The sequence below is a fragment of the Lontra canadensis genome, unplaced genomic scaffold (genome assembly GCF_010015895.1).
Source record: "Lontra canadensis isolate GAN:19392208 unplaced genomic scaffold, GSC_riverotter_1.0 scaffold3, whole genome shotgun sequence".
Taxonomy (NCBI): Eukaryota; Metazoa; Chordata; class Mammalia; order Carnivora; family Mustelidae; genus Lontra; species Lontra canadensis.
The window spans coordinates 20256958-20280665 of NW_022630997.1; the positions used below are offsets into that span (position 1 = coordinate 20256958).

Sequence of the window (23708 nt, forward strand, 5' to 3'; positions counted from 1 at the left end):
TTAAGATTTTATTTATTTATTTATTTGACAGAGAGAGATCACAAGTAGGCAGAGAGGCAGGCAGAGAGAGAGGGGTAAGGAGGCTCCTTGCTGAGCAGAAAGCCCGATGTGGGGCTCGATCCCAGGACTCTGGGATCATGACCTGAGCCGAAGGCAGAGGCTTTAACCCACTGAGCCACCCAGGCGCCCCTGCTAGTCTTTTTCTTGTGCCAGAAACAAGCAGTGCGAGGTAGCTGGTCATGCCGCTGCAAAGGAGCGAAGACAGGTCTCCAGCCCGCATCTGCCAGGCCCACATCCTCTATCCACACCATCCAGCTCTTATCTGGAGATGCCAGAAAATGGCAAAATAGCCTTATTCTCCACTTCTCAGAATTTTTTTTTTTTTGAGATTTTTTTTCTTTGAGAGAGAGCAAAGTGGGGAGGACCAGAGGGAGAGGGAGAAGCAGACTCCCTGCTGAGTGCAGAGCTGGACTCAAGATTCCATCCTGGGACCCTGAGACCATGACCTGAACTGAGGTCAGATACTCAACTGACAGAGCCACCCAGGTGTCCCCTCCACTTCTCAGGATTAGTCCTGAGATTGCAAGCCTCCACAATTGTGCCACAACATACGTCCTAGGCTGTTTGTTGTAATGCTGTAGCTAATAGCAGAAAAACTTAGAAGCCAAACACAACCATACACAAATGTATCTGAGGAGAGGACTGGTCAATATACTGTGAGATACTCTGTAGCCATTAGACGTTACTGAAGTAGGGCACCTGGGTGGCTCAGTGGGTTAAAGCCTCTGCCTTTGGCTCAGGTCACGATCCCAGGGTCCTGGGATAGAACCCCCCATGGGGCTCTCTGCTCTGCGGGGAGCCTGCTTTCTCCTCTCTCTGCCTGCCTCTCTGCCTACTTTTGATCTCTGTAAAATAAATAAACAAAATCTTAAAAAAAAAAAAAAAGTTGCTGAAGTAGAGAGGTACATGCTCACCCGGAAAGATGCCCAAAATGTATTGAGAAGACTCACAGCATATTCTGGAGCGAAACTGTCAGGGTGTGATCCTGACTCCTGCCTCCTACTCGCGACGTGACCTTGGGCAAGTAACTTGACTTTTCTGTGCCTCAGGTTCCCCACTTAAAATAAATTATTAAGTCATTGGACTGAATCTCAGTTGTCACAAGGTTTAAGTGAACGCATATGTTATAACAGTGCTTGGGGAATGAAAAGTGTTAAGTAGATGTTAGCATATATTACTTCCTATGTTTGTACATGTGTAAGACCTTCTGGAAGAGTATTTGAGAAACTTAACCTTGATTTTCCTCTGGAAAGTTCATCTGAAGGTCAGTCTGGGAGAAAAGTGTGATAAAGAAAGTATACTCTTTATATTCTGAAGACCTACTTGAATTTTTTTTGCCACATGTGGCTATTAACTTGAATAACAGTACTTTTTAAAATTGCCCACTAGAAGGGCCCTGTAGAACCTTCCAAATCAGTGACTGTCATTGGACCTAGGCCATGTGGGTCCCTGAGGCCCAGGACCAGGCCCCACAGAAGCCTTTTGTCTTCACAGACTGCAGCGGGACCTGGGGCTGGGCCACCTCCCTCGCTTTTTTGGAACAGCGACCACTTGCCTCCTCTCCCCACACTCGCAGGTGGTGACAGCTGCCACTCAGAGCCTTCAGGTACCCCAGCCCCAGCTTTAGGGGGGGAAGCAGAGAATACAGAGGGTTCTACTGGCTGCCCTGTCTCTCTTGGAACTCTCCCTAGACCTCCAGCTGGATCTGGGGAGGAGGATCTTGGGGTGGGGATCGGCTTCCTGGAAGTGTCCAAAAGCAATCACTTTTGCTAGGAGGTCTGAGTGGTGCTGGGAGGCTGCTTTAGGCCCAGACAGCTGGGGCCTCTTTTTGCAGGAGATCCTGAAGGAATGTGTCGCTCCCCACATGGCCAGCATTGGTTCCGTGACCTCTTCAGCCTCTGGCCCTGCCCAGCATGTCTTCAAGATGTTCAGGTGAGAACACAGCATCTGTGTTAAGGAATAGGTGTACCTTCTAGAAAGTTCCTTGTAGTGACAGGTGTTCCACTTGTCACTTACTGGGGGCATGTGTGCAGTGCCAGAACAGCTGCTGTTGATGGAGCACTGGCCACATTCCAGGTGCCATCATGTGCTCATGAGTATGGATTCTGAGCTGGTCATCTGGGGCAAGTTCCCCCGTGTCCTCCACATCTAAATACCTCAGGGTCCTCATCAGTCGAAGATTACTGACAGATGTGAGGGTTCAATGTGTGTGTATGTGTAAAGTTCTCAGAACTGTATCTGGCACGCAGTTAAGCACTCAGCGAATAAAAGCCATTAGTGGTTTTCGTGGTTCTAGGAGATATGTACTGACCCCCACTTTACAGACAGACAGGCTGAGGTCACACAACTAGGAGGGGGCCACGGGACAGTAGAGCCCACTCTTGTTCACGTGCCGTGCTGCCCTCCACGCCTGTAAGAGGAGCCATTCCCAGGCGTGGCCACTGACCATCCTTGTCCTTCCTGCAGCTGGTGAGGGGCCTCCCAGCACTGCAGACATTGGATGGGCCCTGGGGAAGGAGTGAGGATCCTTGGTGTCTGCCCTGGGTCTGTGTGCTCACCTCCAGGCTGTGGTGCTTTGGGTCCTGCTCCTTGTGAGGAAACGGGCCTGTTGCCTCTGGATGCATCTGTGATGGAGTTTCAGGAAAACTCAGAGCCACCCGCACCTCCAGCTCTCCTGTTTCCTGACTCTGACCCCTGTTGGCCTTTCTTGCCTCGGACCTCCAGGAGGCTGGGAGGCAGAGCCAACCTCGTGCCACTCTCCACGCTCGACCCAGACCACCTGCTCTACCGTGGCAGCCCGTCCTGGGTCAAACCAGGAGAACATGAGACAGGGACAGCATGGGCTTTGGAGGCCCAGGGTGGCCACTAGCAGAGTGACCCTGGCAGGTTATTTCCTCTCTCTCAGCCTCAGTTTCCCAATCTGAAGATGGAAGAAACCACGTACCTCAGAGTTTTCTTTAAGCAATAGGATTTCAGATGAAACTCAGCACAGGGGCTGCGTCGTAAATGCTAGTTCTCCCCTTTGGCCTTTCCCGGGGCTCCACGCTTACTGGCCAGCTGGTGGTCTGAAGCTCATGGGCCAGCCATTGACTTCCTGACTGGGGCCCAGGTGAGCAGGAACTTGACCCTGACTGTTCCCCTGGCAGGGCAGTGGAGGAAGGCCTGACATACAGATTCCACGCAGCCTGGAGCTCCGTGTTGCAGCTGCTGTGTGTCTTCTTCCAGGCCTGCGGGAGGCAGGCCCATCCTGTGATGAAGAAGGTGAGCTGGGGAGCTGCCAGGGCCAAGGCAGGAGGTGGCGATTGGGCTGTCGGACTGTGGGCTCCTAGAGTGGTCATGTGCCTGCTACTTGTGCACTTTACCCCCTGTTGTATCCCTAATGGCACCCACAGCAGGTGCCCAGCACAGTGTTTCCAGGAAAGTGTCTGAGCCAACATGTGAGTAACAAAAAGAGGGCTGGGACCTCCCCTGGCCCCTTGGCCAGTAAGTCCTGGCTGGGGTTGATGGCTTTGAACAGGGAACCATCATGACTCTCCCTCACCCCTACTCCTATCCTCTGTTTTTGATTCTCTGAACTTCCTCTAACAAGGGATTATAGTGTTTTAAGCAGCCTTAGGTCTCAGACAGATTACTGCAGCCCAGAGTAAACTATTTAAGAATCAGGGATCCCTTGGGGCACCTGGGTGGCTCGGTTGTTAAGCGTCAGCCTTTGGCTTGGGTCATGATCCCAGGGTCCTGGGATCAATCCCTGCATCAGGCTCCCTGCTCAGTAGGAAGCCTGCTTCTCCCTTTTCCACTCCCCCTGCTTGTGTTCCCTCTATCACTGTCTCTCTCTCTCTCTGTCAAATATATAAATAAAAAATCTTAAAAAAAAAAAAAGGGTCAGGGATCCCCTTGGGATCCTCCCCAGCTAGGGAGGCAGGCCCCAGACCCCTCATCAGCTCCTGGCCTCTTGGGGCCTTCACTGACTCTCATCATTGCTGGTTGGAAGAACGGAGCCACTCTGGGACAGCAAGGGCTTCCTCAAGAAGCCTGGCCTCTAATAGGTTAGATTGATGAACTTGGCTGCCTACAGGCAAGGCCCTGGTGGCTTCTGTGGGGCTGTGGTGGGCCAGAGGTCACAGCCTTGTCTTGAGGGACATCCACTCCTCAGCATCTGCTAATTTGCTAATTGTCACACGTGGGTGTGTCTTTTCCCTTGGCCAGAGTTTCCCATTTTTTCAAGATAAACAGGAAATGTATGTTTGTACGTGAATTCTGATTTTTACGTGTTACTAATAAATATAGAATCTTTTAAATTCTTGGGGCATTGGGGAGAGGTGAGACTCTTCAACAGGTTAAATGTGGTTATTGGTTTGTGGTCACTGAACATGGGCCCGTATTCCTGAGCTTTCATCCTCTTGTTTGAGAATTTGGCCCTGACTCAGCCATGGGCTCCTGCTCTGTGAGCAGGCCTTGGTGTATCCTCTCATGTCTTTTTGCTTCAGTGCCTCCAGTCCCTGTGTGACCTGCGTCTCTCCCCGCACTTCCCTCACACGGCAGCTCTGGATCAGGCCGTGGGGGCAGCGGTGGCCAGCATGGGACCTGAGGTGGTTTTAGAGGCTGTGCCTTTGGAAATTGATGGCTCTGAGTAAGTGCGGTTCTTGCTGGCTTCCCTACGAGCCCCGGGGCAGTCGGCCGCTTGTTCTCCTTCAGTAGGGTGTTCACTTTTTTGGGGTGAGGTCTCTGTGTGTCACGTGGGGGTCAGCGGGAGAGGCCATAGCAGGGCTCGAGCTCCTCGGCTCGGTGGGCCGTGGCTGCTGGGTCTGCTGTCCTCACACTGGGCCTTCCCTGCCTCCTCCCAGGGAGACTCTGGATTTCCCACGGAGCTGGCTGCTGCCTGTCATCCGGGACCATGTCCAGGAAACACGACTCGGTTTCTTCACCACCTATTTCTTACCCCTGGCTACCACCCTGAAGAACAAAGGTATGGGCCCCACCTTAGTCCTGGAGCCTTGGCTGGAAGGGGTCCGGAAGGGCTCCTAGGACACTGGGCCGCGTCCCTCTGCTAGGCAGGTGGCCAGCCAGTGCTTGAGGGCCTTCCTCCTCCCTTAGAGGCACAACCAGGCAGCTCCCCCTCATGGGACCTGCCCTGTGGCAGGCCAACAGCGGCCTCCTGTCCTACTGAGGTAATTAGACAAGAACACACCAGTTTGTATATATGCAGAGCTGTTCCTCATAAAAATCTGACAAAACCTCCACGTTCCTCAGGGGGGTTCTGGTGAACTTAGTTACGATAAGTCCCGCCGTGGGCCATGGTGTGGTCTTTGTGAAGAGAGGGAGACCTCACGCGGGAACGGGCATATTTAGGAGGCGGTGAGTTGAGCAGGTCAGATGCAGATCTCAGCGGAGCCGCACCGCAGCGGGGTGACTGTGGGCAGTTGATTCAGCTCCTCCGGGTCTGCTCCTCAGTAGACTCTGGGCGATAGCTGCCTTGTGAGCGGGAAGCGCAGTCGTCATGGACGTGCCCAGCAGACAGCCTCCCACTCAGAAACCTTACCGTCCGTCAAGTAAAACCACGTTTCGGAACAGTATGTGCATCGTACAGGCCTGTTTATATTTTTAAAAGTGTGTGTGTAAAGAAACGTGAAGGAGTCAGTAGAGGTCGTGGCTATCCCTGGAAAGCTAAGATGATGAGGAGATACCTACTGCCTGTTTTATGTAGATCTTTTAAATTTTTTTCGAATGAACAAGTATCATGTTTCAGTTTGTGGGGAGAGCGGAATCACCCACATTCCTGTTCTCATTATTGGGCTTTTGATTTTGGTAAAAATGAGGCTCCTGGCCTGAAGGGTGCCCAGGGTCCCACTCTCTCCTTGTGTCACACACAGCAACGGATCTGGCCCAGGCTGGCAGGACAGTGGAGTCCAAGATCTACGATACACTCCAGTGGCAGGTAAGGGATCAGCTGGGGGGACATGAGTTGGATGGTGCAGGGGCCTGAGTGGCGGGACATCACTCTCCTTGCCCATCCCTCCCCAACCCCCCAGATCTGGACCCTCCTGCCTGGGTTCTGCATGAAGCCCACGGACGTGGCCGCCTCCTTCAAAGGGCTGGCACGGACACTGGGCACGGCCATCAGTGAGCGCCCAGACCTGAGGGTCACTGTGTGCCAAGCCCTGCGCACCCTCGTCACCAAGGGCTGTGAGGCGGGTATGTATGGGCCCTAAGGCTGGGGGTGGGGAGGGGGGCAGTGGCAGTGGCCCGGGTCTCCTGGCCTGCTGTGCCTCACTGCCAGAGCCATAGCGGAGGCTTTGCAAGGACCTGGGGCTTCTGCTGGGGACCCAAGGAGTTAGTAGGACACTGAAAGCTGTCCCTTTTCTCTTTACTCCCACTATGCTGACAGCTGCTGGGTGTTATCGGTGTAAGGGCTTTATCATGTGTCCGGCTCTTGGCTGACCCACAGGACAGAGCCACGGAGGAGTGTAGAGTATGGGGACACCTCTTGTCCCAGAGAAGCCCCAAATCTGTGGGCTTCAGGTCCTGTCATGAGTCCTCCAAAAGGTTGCCTCTGGGCCGCAGCCCTAACAGCCTGTGAGGCGGGGCTGACTCCTGCCCCTCTTACACAAACTGGTCCTCCTGCCAGAGGCCGACCGTGTGGAGGTGAGCCGTTTTGCCAAGAACTTTCTGCCAATCCTCTTCAACCTATACGGGCAACCTGTTGCAGCTGGGGACACCCCAGCCCCCCGCCGGGCTGTGCTGGAAACGGTCAAAACTTACCTCACCATTACAGACCCTCAGGTGAGCGAGCTGGTGGAGGGGAGGGAGGAACGGTCAGGTGGCTGACTGTTGGGTTGGGTGTGTGAGAAAGGGCCCACCTACCAGGGTTTGCCTGGGCTCCACCACCTGGGGGACAGGGCACTGGATACCAGCGGCACCTGAGTCAAGGCTGTGTGGGGAGGGGTGCAGTTCTCTGTGTTTCTTTCTTCACCAACTCCCTCTTTTTCATCCCCTTGCGGCTGCCAGTTGGTGAACAGCTTCCTGGAAAAGGCCAGCGAGAAGGTGCTGGACTCTGCTAGTTCTGACTTCACCAGGTAAAACGCTCCACTTGAGCTGGGACAGCCCAGGTGGCTAGAGTGTGTGTCGAGCAGAAGCCCTGTGGCTTCTCTCTGCTGTTATTTGGGAAGGTTTTGAGATACTGAATGTCCCAGCTCAACAATGAAGCCTGACTGGCTTCTCCTCAGAGAAGCATTACAGCCTGTTGGGGAAGGATGCGGACCCTGGCGATACACGGCCCAGGTTCAAATCCCAGCTCTACTAATGACAAGCTCTGTGACCTTGGACAGATTACTTACCTGCTCTGTGCACTCTTTGTCCTTCTCTCTGAAGATGGGCTTGATAATAGACCTGTACCAGGGTTGTTGTGAGGACTGAAGGCTTAAATGCACATGAAGACCTTGGAACCACAGATGGTTCCTTACGGCTAAACTGGCTGCGAGCTGTGATTGTTGTTCCCAGGCTCCTTTGGGGCCCTTGGTCCTCCTCACCCCGACTTCTCCCACTTCTGTACCCAGTAGATAGAAGGTATTGATAGTCTGTGCCCTTCTCCAGCCCACCCTAAACCCGTCCTTGGTCTTCTGCCCTGAGCAGATTGTCTGTGTTGGATCTGGTTGTGGCCTTGGCTCCCCACGCGGATGAAGCTGCCATCAGCAAGCTGTACTCCACCATCCGGCCCTACCTGGAGGTGAGCCGTGTGGGCTGGACTCCCATGGGACCACCCCTGGGGGAAGAGGGGCCTCCTTGGAAAGGTGGGACCTGTCTTCTTGTCTGGACCATTCGGGCAGGCACAGAAGGCCAGGACAAGGCCACCTAACTTCTGGAGAGTTGTTTTAGCGGGAGTAACAGAGCTCCTTTGTGATGCCAAAGAGTTAGGCAAAGAAGGGGAGAGCAGAGTGCTCTAGCCAGAAAGGGGAGTGGGCACACAGGCCTCAGGGCAGGCGAGGCGCTGCAGGGTCCTGCTGCTGGATGAGCGTCACCGTGAGGCTTGTGAGTGGAGTGGAGGCTGGCGGGCCTTCTCCCCCTGCAGCATCCCCCCCTGCCTGGCATAGAGTTAGCCTTCCCAGCTCTGCCAGCCCTCCAGAGGCAGGCTGCGGTCCCAAATCCCCCCAGTGCTGGTCACAGTTAATGGTGGCTGTACTGTGACTGTCCTTGAACAGTGCAGGTGGGGGTGGATGGATGGATGGGGGACCCCAGAGTCCCCTCCCTCACCTATCCCTGAACACCATGTCCCTGCCCAGAGCAAGGCCCACGGAGTACAGAAGAAGGCCTACCGGGTGCTGGAGGAGGTGTGCGCCAGTTCCCAGGGCCCTGGGGCCCGCTTCGTGCAGAGCCACCTGGACGACCTGAAGACGACCCTGCTGGACTCGCTGCGGGGCACCTCCTCACCTGCCAAGAGGGTGAGGCTTCCGAGGCACCCATGCTCTGCCCACGGGAGGAGGGGCGACACTGGGGGAGAAGCATCCTAGAGACAGGGGACTTGAGGGGCATAGGTGGCATTGAGGGGTCCTAACTCTCCTCCCCCTGCCCTGCAGCCCCGTTTGAAGTGCCTCATACATATCGTGAAGAAGCTGTCCGCTGAACACGAGGAGTTCATCACTGCCCTCGTCCCGGAGGTGAGGGGTGCGGGCGGCGGGTGTAGGTGTGTTCTGAGGGACTCCTTGGAGTGTGGCTTCTGACGACCTGTCAGGATTGGGGGAGAGCAGTACAGGGGTGAGGGGTGCCTCAGTTCTCTGCCTGGGAGCGTCGGCACCCCTGCCTGCCCCCTTCTGCCTCAGGCCACCACCTGGTCCCTTGGCGGGCAGCTCCGGAGCTCGTGTTTAAGGGGTTGTCTGGGCAGGTGATCTTGTGCACCAAGGAGGTGTCGGTGGGGGCTCGGAAGAACGCTTTTGCCCTGCTGCTGGAGATGGGCCGTGCTTTCCTTCGGTTTGGCCCAAACCAAGAAGGTGAGGGGCTGGGGTACGTGCTCCGCTCGCAAGTCTCGGGGAGGTACACCTCCAGACCACTAGCTAAAGACAAAAGGTGGAGAGAGCCGCCTGGCTCTGGAGCGGGCAGGCTGCTCCTCTCTGGGTGGAGTCCCATTCCCTGGGGAGCCCAAGGTGCAGCGTGCGGAGTGGTTCTGCCTTTGTGTGACTGCCCTTGTCTCGCCCTCCCAGAAGCCCTGCAGCGCTACCTCGTCCTGATCTACCCTGGCCTCGTGGGCGCTGTGACCATGGTCAGCTGCAGCATCCTGGCCCTGACCCACCTCCTGTTTGAGTTTAAAGGTGAATGCTGCTTCCTTGAAAGCCTGGGGAGCCCTCAGATTAGGAAAATGCCCAGAAGGTCAGGGCAAGGTCATTATCAGAATAAGGTAGCTATCACCTTCCTTCTTCGAGGGAGGAGAAAGAACCAAAGCCAAGCCTAGCTGCCTTTTGTCCCTGCTGCGATCCGTGTCATCTTTTCTGTGTACCTGCAGTTGCCCTGTGTCCCACTGTCAGAGGGGATCAGAGGTGGTCAGGCCCTAGGTTTTAGTCCCGGTTCTGCCTCTTACCAACCATGGGAGACCTTGAGCAAGTTTATGGACCTCGTAGGACCTCAATTTCTTACCTCTAACACGGGAGAGAAAAACACGACTTAATCACAGGTTGGCTGTACTTTATGCGGAGTGACTAGGACCATGCCGGGTACACAGAAGTCCCCCAAGTGTTAGTTCCAACTCATGTGACCTGACAGGGATCTTGGGTCTGGATGGGGTCCTGGGCGTCTCTGCCAGTGGCCCTCTGGAACCCCCACCCCCGCCGCCCTGCCAGGTCTCATGGGGACCAGCACGATCGAGCAGCTGCTGGAAAACGTGTGCTTGCTCTTGGCTTCCCGCACCCGTGATGTGGTCAAGTCAGCACTGGGCTTCATCAAGGTAGCAGTAGCGGTCATGGATGTGGCGTGCCTGGCCAAACACGTGCAGCTGGTGGTAAGCGCCCCCTTCCCCTCGGTGGGTGGCAGCCTGGCCTCTGGCCTGCTGGCACGGACGCAGCAAGCCTTGAGGCCAGCAAGTTCCAGACGTGTGTTTAGCTATGAACCATCTCATGGAACAGGTCATGCAGGAGCCCTAGAAAGGACCGGTAGGGTAACACATACCTACCTGGTGGGAGTGAAGGAGGTGCATGGTGCCGGGCCGCCTCCTATGGCCCACCGCCCCCCTTCATAGAAACAAGGGCTCTGCAGGCTGTAGGCCAGGAGGCATGATCACCCTTTGTTTTACAGATGGAGAGACTGAGGCCAGAGATTTCCCCAGGTCACATTGCTAGTGAGAGTGGCCCTGGGACCAGAATGCAAAGCTCAGAACTGATCCTCAGGGCTCTCCCCACCGCGGGGCCCATTATCTTGCTTTCTTTTTTTTGTGTTTGCATTCTGACCTTCTGGGTTCAAGGAAGCTCCTCTGGACAGTCCGGTTGACTGCATAGGGGCCCGCAGAGCCCCCCGGGGTTGGGTCCCAGCCCCTCAGCTGGGCCCAGGGTGTGCCACCAGCTGGGTCTCTCTGGCCCCTACGTCCACCTCCTCAGTGTTTCCCTTCCAGCTGGGTGGGGTCACACCTCCAGGTCTCTCTTGCCTCTCTTCTTCGTATCTGGCCTTGGATAAAGGAAAGAAAGGGGAGATGGGGGTCAAGGTAGCCTGCCCCTGCCCTCCCAAGCCTGCCACCTTACTGGGGACCAGAAATGAGAAGGGCAAGAGCAGTGGTCTGTCATGGGGTGCCGACAGTTTATGAAAGCCTTTCAAAGGGTCATTGGGGCCCTGTGTCCCCACCTCTGTTTGGGGACACTGCAGAGATCTGCCACCCATTTGTGGGTCCCAGCCAAGCCCGACGAAGGTGTGCGAATTGTCCCCACGAGATGAACGCAGAGTGGTAGAAGGGTTGTGTGGGACCTGGAGAAGCCTGGCGGTGTTGGGGCCCAGTGTGGGCCATGGCATCAGAGAGGCCTGGGCTGACTGCTGTCCCTGGCCGTGGAACAGCCACTTAACTCTCTGTGCCTCCGTTTCCTCGTCTGTAAACTGGGCATCATGATCGATCTGCCTCATGGGGTTCTAAGGATTCAGTGAGGTAATAGAGGAGAGATGCCAGACTATTCGGAAGACTCGGAAGCTATAATCTCGGAAGGGTAGTCGTGGTTTGTCACAGAGGAGGCTTAGGGGGAAGGTGGACGGCCGCTGGGTTGCAGAAATGCAGTTGGATCAAGGGGTGGGCCAGGAACGGGGTTGCTGCGACCCTCAGCCCTTTGCTGTGTGCCTGGTCTGCACCACAGAGGGCAGACAGGGTAGAGGGTGCCCCTGACCCTCGCTGCTCTGCCCGGCAGATGGAGGCCATCGGGAAGCTTTCAGACGACATGCGGCGGCACTTCCGCATGAAGCTTCGGAACCTGTTCATCAAGTTCATCCGCAAGTTCGGGTCTGTGTGCGGGACCCACGGGGGAGGGTCAGGGAGGAGTTGATGGGCTTCCAGTCCCCGCAGGGAGCCTGCAGAGAACGGACTGGGCAGGAGGGCTTGGGTCTGAGTCCCACCCCTGTGGCCAGCAGGGCTCTGGCCGAGTCCTTCTACTTCCAAAGAACACTCTGTGGCCCGTGCGCCTTGCCAGCCTCTCACTGCCCTGCAGGTTTGAGTTGGTGAAGGGGCTGCTGCCCGAGGAGTACCACAAGGTCCTGGTGAACATTCGGAAGGCAGAGGCCCGCGCCAAGAGGCACCGTGCTCTGAGCCAGGCTGCCGAGGAAGAGGAGCAGGAGGAGGAAGAGGAGTCTGCCCAGGGCAAAGGCGACAGGTAAGACCCGTAGTGGGGTCCTGCAGACCGGGTCTTCCTCAGCCACAGCCTGCCCAGCCCATGCTCAGCTGCCCCCGCCTCTCCTGGGAACACCCTGACTTGACACTTCTCTGTCCTCAGCATCGAGGAGATTCTGGCCGACTCGGAGGAGGAGGAGGAGGAAGAAGAGGAAAGGAGCCAGGCCAAGGAACGCCGGAGGCTGGCCCGACAGAGGAGCCGGGCATGGCTGAAGGAGGGTGGTGGAGATGAACCCCTCAACTTCCTGGACCCTAAGGTGGCCCAGCGAGTCCTCGGTAAGCAAGAAGTGACTGGCACATGAGTCCAGAAAAGAGGCTCGCCTTGGTGCCCCATCAGGGGTTGGGGTGATATCCCCAGAGGCCAGTGGGCACCCCTAACCACCACAGTCACACACCGTGTGCTGCAGGCACCCGTGTCGTTGGTTTGGAGGGGGCTGTGGGTGGCTTAGGACTAACCTGCCACCTCTTCACTGTCCAACTCTGCCACACCAGCCACACAGCCTGGGCCTGGCCGGGCCAAGAAGAAGGACCACGGCTTCAAGGTGAGCGCCGATGGCCGCCTCATCATCCGGGAGGAGGACGAGGACGAGGACGATGCTGCCACGGCCAGGATGGAGGAGGAGGAAGGCACAAAAGGTGGGACTGTCATCCGTTCCGGGGACACAGTGCTGGCCTGGGCAGGGCTGCACTCTCTTGTTCATTCCCTCACTCGTTCAGCGCCCACTTGCTGGGGGAGTGTAGGTAACAGCAGAGACAAGGAGCTTGGAGCTAAGGCAACTTCCTCAAACTTTTTGAGTTTCTCAGACTTTTTGACCACATTAAGAAATCTTTCTATTGCAAGCTAGCCGTTTATACAATACATACATCATCCAGGCAGAACTTTCAAAACACCGTACTTCCTCTTAAGCGTGCGCGACACACTGTTTTGGCCTCTGTTTATTTTGTTCTGCTGCTTTCCTTCTCCTCTTCTCCCATTTTTTTCCTTTTCTCCTTCTTCTTCTTTTAAAAATGTGATTTGGCTGAGGTCTGGAAGCTCATTTAGAGGTAGAGGACCCAGGCTTGGAGCCTGCCTCCTTCCCTACTGCATGGTCTCCTGCTGTCTGGGAGTGGCCCTGGTGAGAAGTCTCGTCCTGTGGAGTCTTTCCTGACCCCCCTCCCCCGTGTCATCTGTTGGATCAGAAAGCCTGTCTTCAGACATTTATCTGCCTTCCTCTTTTTTTTTCATTCCCACTGTCCTGATCCCTGGGCGCTTGACTCACTACAGCCTCTGAACCAGTGTTCTCATGGCATCCCCTACACCCGGCTTACCTGCTGTGTGACCGGGGACAATCACTAACCTCTCTGTGCTTTAATATCCTTATCCCAAAATGGGCATCATGGTTGTAGATAAAGTGGGTAGCCAGAACAGCCGTGTCTGTGTTTGGTGGAAGGGTGACCACACTGGTTCCTGATCCAGTCCTGCCACTGCCCCCTCTCACCGCTCTTAGGTTCCAGTCTCCTTGCTCCCTTCTTGCCCAGATGTCCTTGGTGCTGGGAACACCCTTCCCTTCTCCTCCTGCCTCCCCGCTCTTTAAGATCCAATCCGAGTGCTTTTCTGTGGCCCGTCCTTGGTCCTCAGCCTTCAGCCTCGTCCCCCAGCGCTCCTGGCAAGCCTGGGCACCACCCAGCATGGGGCATGTCGTCCCAGGTTGTCTTGTGGTGTTATTTGCTTGTTGATTGACTTTGCTTAACTGTGTCTCCCCCCGCTGGTCAGAATTTCATAGGGGGAAGTACAGGTAATAAGAAACTTACCCCATGAACCATTTTTGAGCATGTAGAGTGGTGCTTAGTACAGTCACGTTGTCTGACAACCAATCTCCACGACCACTTTCAGCTACAAAACTGACGCTCTGTGCCCATTAAACAGCCCCTACTCCTGGCCCCCACCCTAGCCCCTGACAGTCCCCATTCCAGAATCTGTCTGTAGTCATTTGAATTTGAGTTGGAATCTAGATGCCTCAAGTAAGTGGAATGATGCACTGTCTGTCCATGACCTGTGTATTTCTCTCAGCTGGTGTCTGCAAGGCTCATCGGGTTGCAGCGTGTGCCAGAATTCCCTTTGCGCAAACCCTTGGTTCGTTTTAATTGAGATGTTTGTTTTGTGTTGTTGAGTTTGGAGGCCTTCACACAATTTGCGCATTAACCCTTTATCACCTGTGTGATTTTTTTTAATTTAATTTAATTCATTTATTTGACAGACAGAGATCACAAGTAGGCAGAGAGGCAGGCAGAGAGAGAGGAGGAAGAAGGCTCCCTGCTGAGCAGAGAGCCTGACTCGGGGTTCAATCCCAGAGCCCTGGGATCAGGATCTGAGCCGAAAAGGCAGAGGCTTTAACCCACTGAGCTACCCAGGCACCCCTGTCACCTGTATGATTTAAAAATACATTCTCCCTTTCACTCTGTAGAGTGATTTTTCAGTCTGTTGTGTCCTTGAGACACGGAAGTATAGTTTTGTGATAGTCCATTTTATCTATTTTTACTTTGGTTGCCTGTGTATTTTCTTGGTTCATACTTCTTTGGCTCATTCCTTCACAGCGCTCAGCTCATAGAGAGCAAAAAAAGAAAAAGAAAGAAACGTTTCTCAAGTTGGAGAATGAGGCTGTCCTCCAGGCAGAGCGGGATGTCTGTGGGGCTGGAGCGTGTCTGACTCCCCAGGAAACCCAGGGTTTTCTTAGGGTCTCAGAACAAGCTGTGTTTATCTCAGAAGTGGGATCACCACTTCCCTGAGGGGCCGTCATCCATGGGGCCTAGGATGGGAAAGATAAAGGGGCAGTCGGTGTTCAGGAGTCTTGTCTCGCCCAGAAGGACGTGGGTTTTCTTGGGCTGGAGTTGCCAGCTCTGTCAGCCTGATGAGACAGGAGAAGGCAGGACGAGATGTCTGTGGGCTTTGGGCAAACGGGTGCTCCCTGCATGCTCACAGGCCTTTCTTCCTTTTGGTTCCAGGGGAGGACGAAGAGATGGCTGACGTGATGGAAGACATGGGTGTCAGGAGTGTGAGTACTTCCTCTGTTGGGCGGCTGTGCCCTCAGGGCAAAGCCTTGCGCTGACAGGTCCTCTGCCTGTCTTTCCCTAACTCCCCTCCCCCACACAGTGCACACACACCCACCTGCCCTTTTTCCTCAATCCACAGCAGAGCCTTGTGGTGGTGCGTAGGGGGCAGTCCAGAGGGTATGGTGTGTGTTACAGGGTGCACTGTAGTGGGTGACCAGCTGAAGGAGACAGGCAGAGCCCTTTTTCTCTCCCCCGAGGGCTCAAGCAACATCTGGCCTTTGTGTTCCAAGGGGCAGGTTCCTGCGTGGGGCAGGGGCAGCCACCACTGGGGAGTGCACAGGGCCCCACGCATCACCTCAGCTAATCCTCACAGGTGACAGGGACCCTCATCATCCCCGTTTGCAGAGGGGGCTTGCAGAAAGTAAGTAGTTTACAGGGATTGTTAGGTGCAGAGGGGATTCGAACCCTGGCCTTCCCATCTCCTGAGCCCCAGAATTTAACCCCCTTGGTAACTCCCAGGATGGAGTGCAGCCTCTCACCTGCCCCACCCGAACTAGCGAGGGTGATGTGGGCCCAGCCCCTCACTGTCCTTCCCACGCCCAGCAGACAGCACTTCCGGGGGCACTTTGGAGCAATGTCTTATCTCCTTGTCCTCTCAGACTGTGGCCAGCCCATTCAGCCTTCCTGGGTATCCCCCTTGGGACAGGGGAGAGGCAGGGGATACAGTGTTAGTAGTGAAGGCAGGTCCTGGGGCCCCGTTCCGACTGCAGCCTGACTTTTCACTCAGTTTGTCACCTGTGGATCTTGAAGAATTATCGCGCTGGCTTGATGAGATTGGACGTGTCAAGCACATGAGTGTAGCATCTGGTGGTCTTCTCCCCAAATTACTGCTTTCGTTAATATCATTCACCACTGCCCTGTCCCTGGCCAGATGTCCGTCTTCCCACCAGGGCCCGACGAACTGCCTTGTTACCACAGCTTTGCACCCATGCAGAATTCCGTTTGGAGACCTGGGTGAAAACCAGACATAAAAGATCGGAGTTACAGGGTCAGAGTGTAGCTGAGGGTTTGAGAGACCCCTGATGCAGGAGGCCCCCTCCGAACAGGAGCGTAAGCTTAGGTTAGGATACCTAGATGGGCACTTGGAGCCCTGGGACAGGAGTTCTGTGTGAAGCAGTCAGGGCCTGGGCTGGAACCTTGCTTCTGTGCTATTTAGCTGTGTGATCTTAGTTCCTTACCCTCTCTGAGCCTCAGTGTGCTCGTCTGTAAGTGGAGGGTGGAGTGCTTGGCTGGGAACCTTTTCTCCTAACACAGGTTGCTTGCTCTTACTGGGAACGTTAATGAGGTGATCATATATCCTTGTTAATGAATGTTGCTCACCACTTTATAGAAGAAACACCAGAAGCTCAAGCATCAGAACGAGGCTGACGATGAGGAGCTAGAGATGCCACCTCGGTACCAAGGTGAGGCCTCCACGCTTCCCTCTTGGGACACTGTATTCCTTGTCCCCTGTGTTAGACAGGGAGTTGCAGGCAGAGCCACGAGTTTGCATGGCCACGTTGCAGTCAGTCAGCACCGACAAAGATTGGCTGATACGTCACCCAGGACTGGGGTAGGGCCTGAGAGTGTCAAGGCCTGGGGGTCAGGAGGTCTATGCGTGGAACCTCCAGCCCTTCTGGGAGCCCCTGAGCCCCATCTCTGTCCCACCCACCTAGGCCTTCCGTGAGGCTTGCAGCACACCCTTTTTCCTGGGGGGTATCTGCATCTCTTGTCCAGCCCTGAGTTGGGCTGGGTTTGGGGAGACCACCTTAGCCTGGAAGGATGGAAGGTGGCAGCTGGGAGGGTCAGCTGGGAGGGTCAGCCCAGGGTGTTCCCCTACTCATTTGTCTCTGGTCCCCTGAGCTGTTCGTTTCCCCAGAGCAGCTGCTAGAGATACCCACATGGCTGCCCGCGGCCAGGGGAGGTCTCTGTTACTCATCTCCGGCCCCCTCCCCCGCGGGCAGCCCCTGGCCTTGAATGGCCCCAGCAGAGCCCCAGCGGTGCATCTGGAGGGACAGGGGCTTCTGTTGCAAGTCCCCAGTCGCAGGAACAGATTTGTCCTCGGAGTCTTCCGGCAGCCTGACCCAGCTAGAGAGCCTCCTGGCTTCTCCCTCTGTGGCCTCCCAGGCCAGCGCCCAGTTTGTCGCCTCTGCTCTGAGGTGCTGTGGTGTGGAACCGGCCAGTGTGGCGCAGGCTCCGGGGGTGGGACAGCTGGTGCTCTGCTGTGAGGCTGACTTGGCCCAGTCTGCCGCCTCTCTGAGCTTCCAGTTTCTCACCTGTGAAAGAAAAAGCGGCCTTCATCCGGAGTATCTCAGATAGTCCTCCTGAGTCATCGTTGTAGAATTCCACTCATGAGTGTGTTCAGATCCGGACTGGAAATGCCAGGTGACCTTGGAAGCACCTGGGTGTCTGTACCTGCAGTTTGCAAGTCTGTACAATGGGACAAGAGCTGCCTTTCTCTGTCAGTGTCAGTGTTCAGCCCAAACGAGCTGAAGCCCGAAGTGCCTTGTTCTACAGATGAGGTTAAAAGCTCCAGAAACTCAGAGACTTACTGAGGTTTCAGCCGGTCGGTTCAACAGGGAGCTGGGTTTGGGTCTGACTTCAGAGCCAAGGCCTTCCGTTCTTTCTCTAAAGCAGACAGAGTGGATTTGGCTTTGGAGACTGTGGGGTGGCTTGTGTTAGCGGAGAAGGTGTGTGTTCTCAGACGTTGCTGGTCAGTCTCTGCAGCTTCAGGGCCACTGACGAGCCCACTGGTCTAAACTGTCAAGCCACTGGACAGTCCCTTCTCGAGGAAGGTCTTTGTCCTTGCTGGGTAGGGGACAGAGCCGGCTGTGAGCCTTGATTTGTCTGCTCCCTGGCAGCTCTGCAGAGAGAAGGTACCCATTCCCTTCTCATGGGAGGATGCTGCCCTGGCTTTGCCTGATTCATGGCCTCTGTGTTCTCCCTTTAGCCGGAGGCTCTGGCATCCACCGTCCTGTGGCCAAGAAGGCTATGCCTGGGGCCGAGTACAAGGCCAAGGTAAGAGCCATGGGTAGAGACAGAACCCCTGGGAAAGGGCGAGGGCAGCTGTGTGGGCCAGACTCAGGCCACGGCGACGGGCACACTGAGGATCTGTTAGCATCTCAAGTCCATGCCCTTGTTGGGCGCCACTGCAGGGATGTGAGTGCCCTTGGTGCTACCAAGGCACAGAGTGAAGGGGAGGACATGGGCCCTGTTAAGTCAGGAGCAGGGAGGAAGGGCAACCTTACGCTCCTGGCTGATTCTGTGTCTATGGCTGAGCAGAAAGCAAAGGGTGACGTGAAGAAGAAAGGTCGGCTCGACCCCTACGCCTACATCCCCCTCAACAGAACCAAGCTCAACCGCAGGTACGTGATGGGTGGTGCAGGGTCGGCTGGGATGGTGGCTGCGGGCCTGGGAGCTCTGAGCTCCAAAGAGGGGAGGGCCTCATTCTCAGTAAACTCTTCAGCTTAATGGCTAAGTGTTTCCCAGTTTTTTAATTTGGACTTTTTAACGTGCACCGTCACACCATTGGCACAAACGTGTGCTGCTGACTTGAACTGCTCTTTCAGGCAGGGGAACGCCCGGTCTGTCCAGATCACGTGCAGTCCACTGCCAGGCAGCACACTTCCCCCCTGTTCCTCCTAATGCTGGGGTGGCCATCTTTCAGCATTACGGTGAGGGGACCACCTGTCTTCAGGGAGATGTGACCTTTCTATTCCTGTCCCTGCAGGAAGAAGGTGAAGCTGCAGGGACAGTTCAGAGGCCTGGTGAGAGCTGCCCAGCGGGGATCCCAGGTGGGACACAAACTCCGCAGGAAGGATCGTCGGCCCTGAAGCCCCGGGGCCCCCAGAGCTGCTCTGTGACCCCGCCTAAGGTCCCCCCTGCAGCTCCTGAGTTGCTTTGACATCAGCTCCAGATGCTCGAGGTTCTGGCACAGCCTGGACTCAGAATGACTTATTGGACGGGGCTTGGCTTCCAGAGAGGCACCCAGGATTTTGGGAGCTCCAAACTGGAGTCGCCCCTCAGAGATGTCCCCAAGGCCTAGGGATGGGAATGTGGCCTCACTGCTTCCTGTGCAGGTGACCGTGCACCAGAGCACCTTCCTGTGCAGGTGGCCGTGCGCCAGAGCAGAACAGAGCTTCCGTTTCTTCCAGCCGCTTATAGCCATGTGGCGCTTAGCCTGGCTGTGGTCTGGGTGTGTAAGATTTGCTGTGACCAGGTGTAGAATAAACGGGCACCACCATGCGTTATCCTTGGAAGCACTGTGCTTTATCACCTGCGCCTCTGGGGCCAAGAACCATGTCCAGCTACTGGCAACAGTAGCTTGACCGCTTCTTGGCCGGTCCCGGCATCCTGTCTCAAGCACTGCAGGTAGCCCTGGGTCAGGCCTTAGGACTTGCCCAGGGACATCCACCTGTGTCAGGAGGTCTCCCCGGCTTCACTGTACAGCACCAGTCGGAAGGTGACATTTGGAGGTGCGGGAGGCACGGGAGTGCTCTGGAGCCGGTCTGTGGAGCTGCCGAGAGTTGGCTAGAGCCATGGCTCTGGCTGCCCCCGGCCGCCCTGCACACAGCTTTCTCCTGGCAGCTTTGTTCCCGGATTCACTGAGGTGTTTACCAAGCCCCTCCGAGTGCCGAGCACAGCCCGATCTCCTGCCTCCCTGATCATCATGTCCTGGTTTCCCAGGCAGGTAGACAAGTTGTGCAGAGAGCAGCATGCTTTGTTGGCCTGGAGTCAAGGGAATAGTAGTGCTGACCTCCCATTGCCCCTGAGGTCACTTTATCAACCAGGGGACCCCTGTGTGTGCTTTCCTAACAGGCATCAAGAAGCAAGGAACCCTGGGGCTTTTCCCAACAGGAGGAATGTTCCCCTAGCATTTCATCCATAGCTTTATTCCTCTCAAATTCTCTCCGTTTGCAATGAGACAACCCCCTACCGCCAGCCTCCACACACACATACTCAGTAGTTTCCATTCTAGTTTCATGCCCTTGGCTCACATAATGCTCCCAGGAGGCCCTGTGCGCAGGAGCTCCAGTCTTGATTTGATCCATCCACCCCCAAATGAGGGCATCTCTTCCTAGTTATTTGGGGGCTAGGAAGTGGAGAGGAACCACACTTCTCCCAGAGGTGGCGCTCTTTCCATGCCTTGTTCACAGAACGTCCGGGCTTGGTCACAAGAGATGGCTATTAGAAATTTGCCAACGTGATCTGTGACCCCTGTGGTTACACTTCGGTGCAAACTAGGCCTATCGTAGCCCTCTGCTGTTTCCTTTGTCAGGAAATCAGCCACGTGCCGAAAGACACTCCGTGAGAGCAGGAATGGGGATAAGCCAGTTGCCCAATGTTGATATTTTTAACAAAAAGTCTGAAGCCAACTTGCTTACTATAGTGTGTTTTCCAGGGACCTTCATTTTCTTTCTAATGTAGGGCTGGAGCAAGTGCCTAGAAAGGTTGGTGTTGGGGCACCTGGGTGCCTCAGGTGGTTAAGTGCCTTCAGCTCAGGTCATGATCCCAGAGTCCTGGGCTCGAGTCCCACATTGGGCTCCTGGCTCAGTGGGGAATCTGCTTCTCCCTCTCCCGCTGCTTATGCTCTCTCTCTGTATCTCTCTGTCTCAAATAAATAAAATCCTTAAAAAAATTGTTGGGGGGGGCGCCTGGGTGGCTCAGTGGGTTAAAGCCTCTGCTTTCGGCTCAGGTCGTGATCCCAGGGTCCTGGGATCGAGCCCGCATCAGGCTCTCTCCTCTGCCCGGAGCCTGCTTCCTCCTCTCTCTCTGCCTGCCTCTCTGCCTACTTGTGATCACTGTCAAATAAATAAATAAAATCTTTTTAAAAAAATAATAAAAAATTGTTTAGGGACACCTGGGTGGCTCGGTTGGGTGCCTGCCTGTGGCTTGGGTCGTGGTCACGGGGTCCTGGGTTGGTGCCCCACATCGGGCTCTTTGTTCAGTAGGGAGCCTGCTTCTCTCTCTGCCTGCGGCTCCCCCTGCTTGTGCTGTGTGTGTATGTCAAATAAATGGATAAAATCCTTCAAAAAAAAAAACTTCATTATGGAAAAAAAAATGGTTAAAAAAAGTTGGTATTGCTGATGTGCTGAATTCCATATTCTTGTGGAAGTCGACTTCAAATGCAAATTATCTTAAAGCAGAGGCAAGAATTAATCTGCCCAGAAACTTAAGGTGCTTGAAACACTTGTTACCAAAATCAGTGTTGTTTTTGTTCCAGCAGTGGGAGTGAAGGGGAATTGGGAATATTTATCAATGCAAGGCTCATTCCGTTTCTGGACAGCTAGAAAAGCTGAGGGCCTCCACCAAGATCCAGATCTACTACTTTTAATTTTGTTATACTTTTGGTGAAATCCAAGTCAGATTTCCTCTGGCTTTTCTGGGGTTCATTCTCTATTTCTTCTCAAACGGAAGGCAGAACACGGCCTGCCTGACTGCACGGAAACAGCACCCCTTGTGTGGGCCGAGGCAGCATTCAGCATCGGGGGTTTACAAAGGCAGTCCGTTCGCATCCCCCCCATCCTGACGCCTGTGGACACCAGTGGGTCTGGTTAAACCAACCTCAACTCTTTCTGGGAAATGCAGCTTCTCGTGACTGGCTGTGGACCTGGTGGCAACGGCTCCTGACATGAACCTGTGCCGGGGGCTGCCACCTTAGGTCCACTGTGTCTCTGCATCCCTGCCTCAGTCCACCCACTTCATCGTGTTTCCTGCACTGTGTGCAACAGGTGAGAAAATAATGTACGATATTCAAGTGGACTCTGTTCTCATTCTTTTTCGTGCTTATGTTTCATCACAGGGTAACTTAAGAAATTAGTATGTATTTTCTGTTTTGCTATAAGAGTAATAAAGATTTACAGAACATTTGGAAAAAACAAAAGTTAAAGCAGGAGCTGGAATCCTTCCACCAAATTCTGACTGTGAATCTTAGAATAGATGACCCTGGAGCAACACGGATTTGATATGCACAGGTTCACTTACGCATGCTTTTTTTTATTCATTTGACAGAGCGATCATAAGTAGGCAGAGAGGCAGGCAGAGGGGAAGAGGGAAGCAGGTTTCCCGCTGAGCAGAGAGCCCGATGTGGTGCTCAATCCCTGGACCCTGAGATCATGACCGGAGCCGAAGGCTGAGGCCCAACTCCCTGAGCCACCCAGGTGCCGCACACATGGATTTTAAAAAATATATATTTATTTATTTATTTGAAAGAGAGAGAGAGAGAACCTGGGGAGGGGGAGGGGCAGAGGGAGACAAAATCTTCACAACGACTCCCTGCTGAGTGCAGAGCTCAATCTCAAAACCCATGAGATCCTGACCAGAGTCGAAACCAAGAGTCAGATGCTTAACTGACTGCCACCCAGGCGCCCGAATTGTTTCGATAAATACCACACAGAACTGTATCTGTGCTGTCTCTTAATTATGATGTTCTTTTTTTTTTTTTTTAAGACTTTATTGGACAGAGAGAGATCACAAGTAGGCGGGCAGGTGGGGGGGGCAGGGGTGGGGGAAAGCAGACTCCCACTGAGCAGAGAGCCCCATGCGGGGCTCCATCCCAGGATCCTGGGATCATGACCTGAGCTGAAGGCAGAGGCTTTAATTCACTGAGCCACCCAGGCGCCCCCATTGTTATGCTCTTAATAGCGTTTTATTTAACTTGCTTTGTATAAGAATACAGTATATAATATATACTCAACTATGTTATCAGTAAGAGTCCTGGTCAATGGTAGGCTATTAGTACTTAAGTTTTGAGTGAGTCAAAAATTGTGTGTGGATTTTGGACTGAACAGGGGTTAGTACCCCTAACCCCTACATTGTTCAAGGGTCAGCTGTATCAACTGTATATTTCATTCCTGTTTTATAATACATGAGGGGTTTTTGATACAAAAATAGAGTTATAAAATACAAGTTTATATTCCAAACTTTTTACTCTACCAATATAAACATCTGATAAACATTGTTTTCAATGGCCCAGTTTAAATGGCAGTCCACGTTCCCAGGGGACGTAGGTCGGTTTATTTACAAAGAATCTTTGAGCCCAGAAGTGTGTTGCTCCTTGAGGTACACAGGAGTGTAAGGCCATTGCTCGATGCGGGATCATGCAAAGCAATACTTAGAAAGCGACATGATTGGGGCGCCTGGGTGGCTCAGTGGGTTAAGCCGCTGCCTTCGGCTCAGGTCATGATCTCAGGGTCCTGGGATCGAGTCCCACATCGGGCTCTCTGCTCAGCAGGGAGCCTGGTTCTCTCTCTCTCTCTCTCTCTCTGCCTGCCTCTCCGTCTACTTGTGATCTCTCTCTGTCAAATAAATAAAATCTTAAAAAAAAAGAAAAAGAAAGCGACATGATGACTGTTCTTTGTTCTATTCTTGCTGTACATTATTATGAATAGATAGATGAACGTACTCCAGAAAATAACGCTGATTTGGGGCATTATAAGCTGGCTTGCCATTTCCTGAAATCATGTTTACTGTAACTTCTGCTATGAGAACGATTTACCACGCTGTCAAAGACGCTGGCCAAGTTGTTCTGGGCCAGGGCTGCAGGGGTGAAAGGTGTTCTCCCATTCCTGGTCCCACCAATCGGTTATGGAAGTGCCTAGGACAGGATTTTGAGGCTGTGGTCAATAATGGGCAAGTACTGATTAAGAAGGTGGGAGGGGCGCCTGGGTGGCTCAGGTCAGGTCGTGATCCCAGAGTCCTCTCTTCTCAGTGGGGAGCCTGCTTCCCCCTCTCTCTGTCT

The 23708-nt window shown here is 54.3% G+C and overlaps 1 protein-coding gene across 1 annotated transcript in view; it reads left to right on the forward strand.

Moving 5' to 3' along the window:
• Positions 1–19030, forward strand: part of RRP12 (ribosomal RNA processing 12 homolog) — a 29362-nt gene extending 10332 nt beyond the window's left edge. Inside the window, exons 11-34 of the mRNA XM_032883174.1 lie at positions 1555–1666; positions 1895–1992; positions 3207–3321; positions 4548–4690; positions 4905–5026; positions 5931–5995; positions 6090–6252; positions 6686–6840; positions 7066–7133; positions 7690–7783; positions 8337–8495; positions 8631–8711; positions 8936–9041; positions 9252–9359; positions 9885–10042; positions 11424–11515; positions 11721–11882; positions 12003–12175; positions 12392–12535; positions 14882–14931; positions 16320–16392; positions 17919–17986; positions 18251–18333; positions 18699–19030. Coding sequence (XP_032739065.1) covers positions 1555–1666; positions 1895–1992; positions 3207–3321; positions 4548–4690; positions 4905–5026; positions 5931–5995; positions 6090–6252; positions 6686–6840; positions 7066–7133; positions 7690–7783; positions 8337–8495; positions 8631–8711; positions 8936–9041; positions 9252–9359; positions 9885–10042; positions 11424–11515; positions 11721–11882; positions 12003–12175; positions 12392–12535; positions 14882–14931; positions 16320–16392; positions 17919–17986; positions 18251–18333; positions 18699–18801 — 2695 coding nt within the window. The 3' untranslated portion in view covers positions 18802–19030. The remainder of the gene's footprint in view (positions 1–1554; positions 1667–1894; positions 1993–3206; positions 3322–4547; positions 4691–4904; positions 5027–5930; positions 5996–6089; positions 6253–6685; positions 6841–7065; positions 7134–7689; positions 7784–8336; positions 8496–8630; positions 8712–8935; positions 9042–9251; positions 9360–9884; positions 10043–11423; positions 11516–11720; positions 11883–12002; positions 12176–12391; positions 12536–14881; positions 14932–16319; positions 16393–17918; positions 17987–18250; positions 18334–18698) is intronic.
• Positions 19031–23708: the final 4678 nt, after the last annotated feature.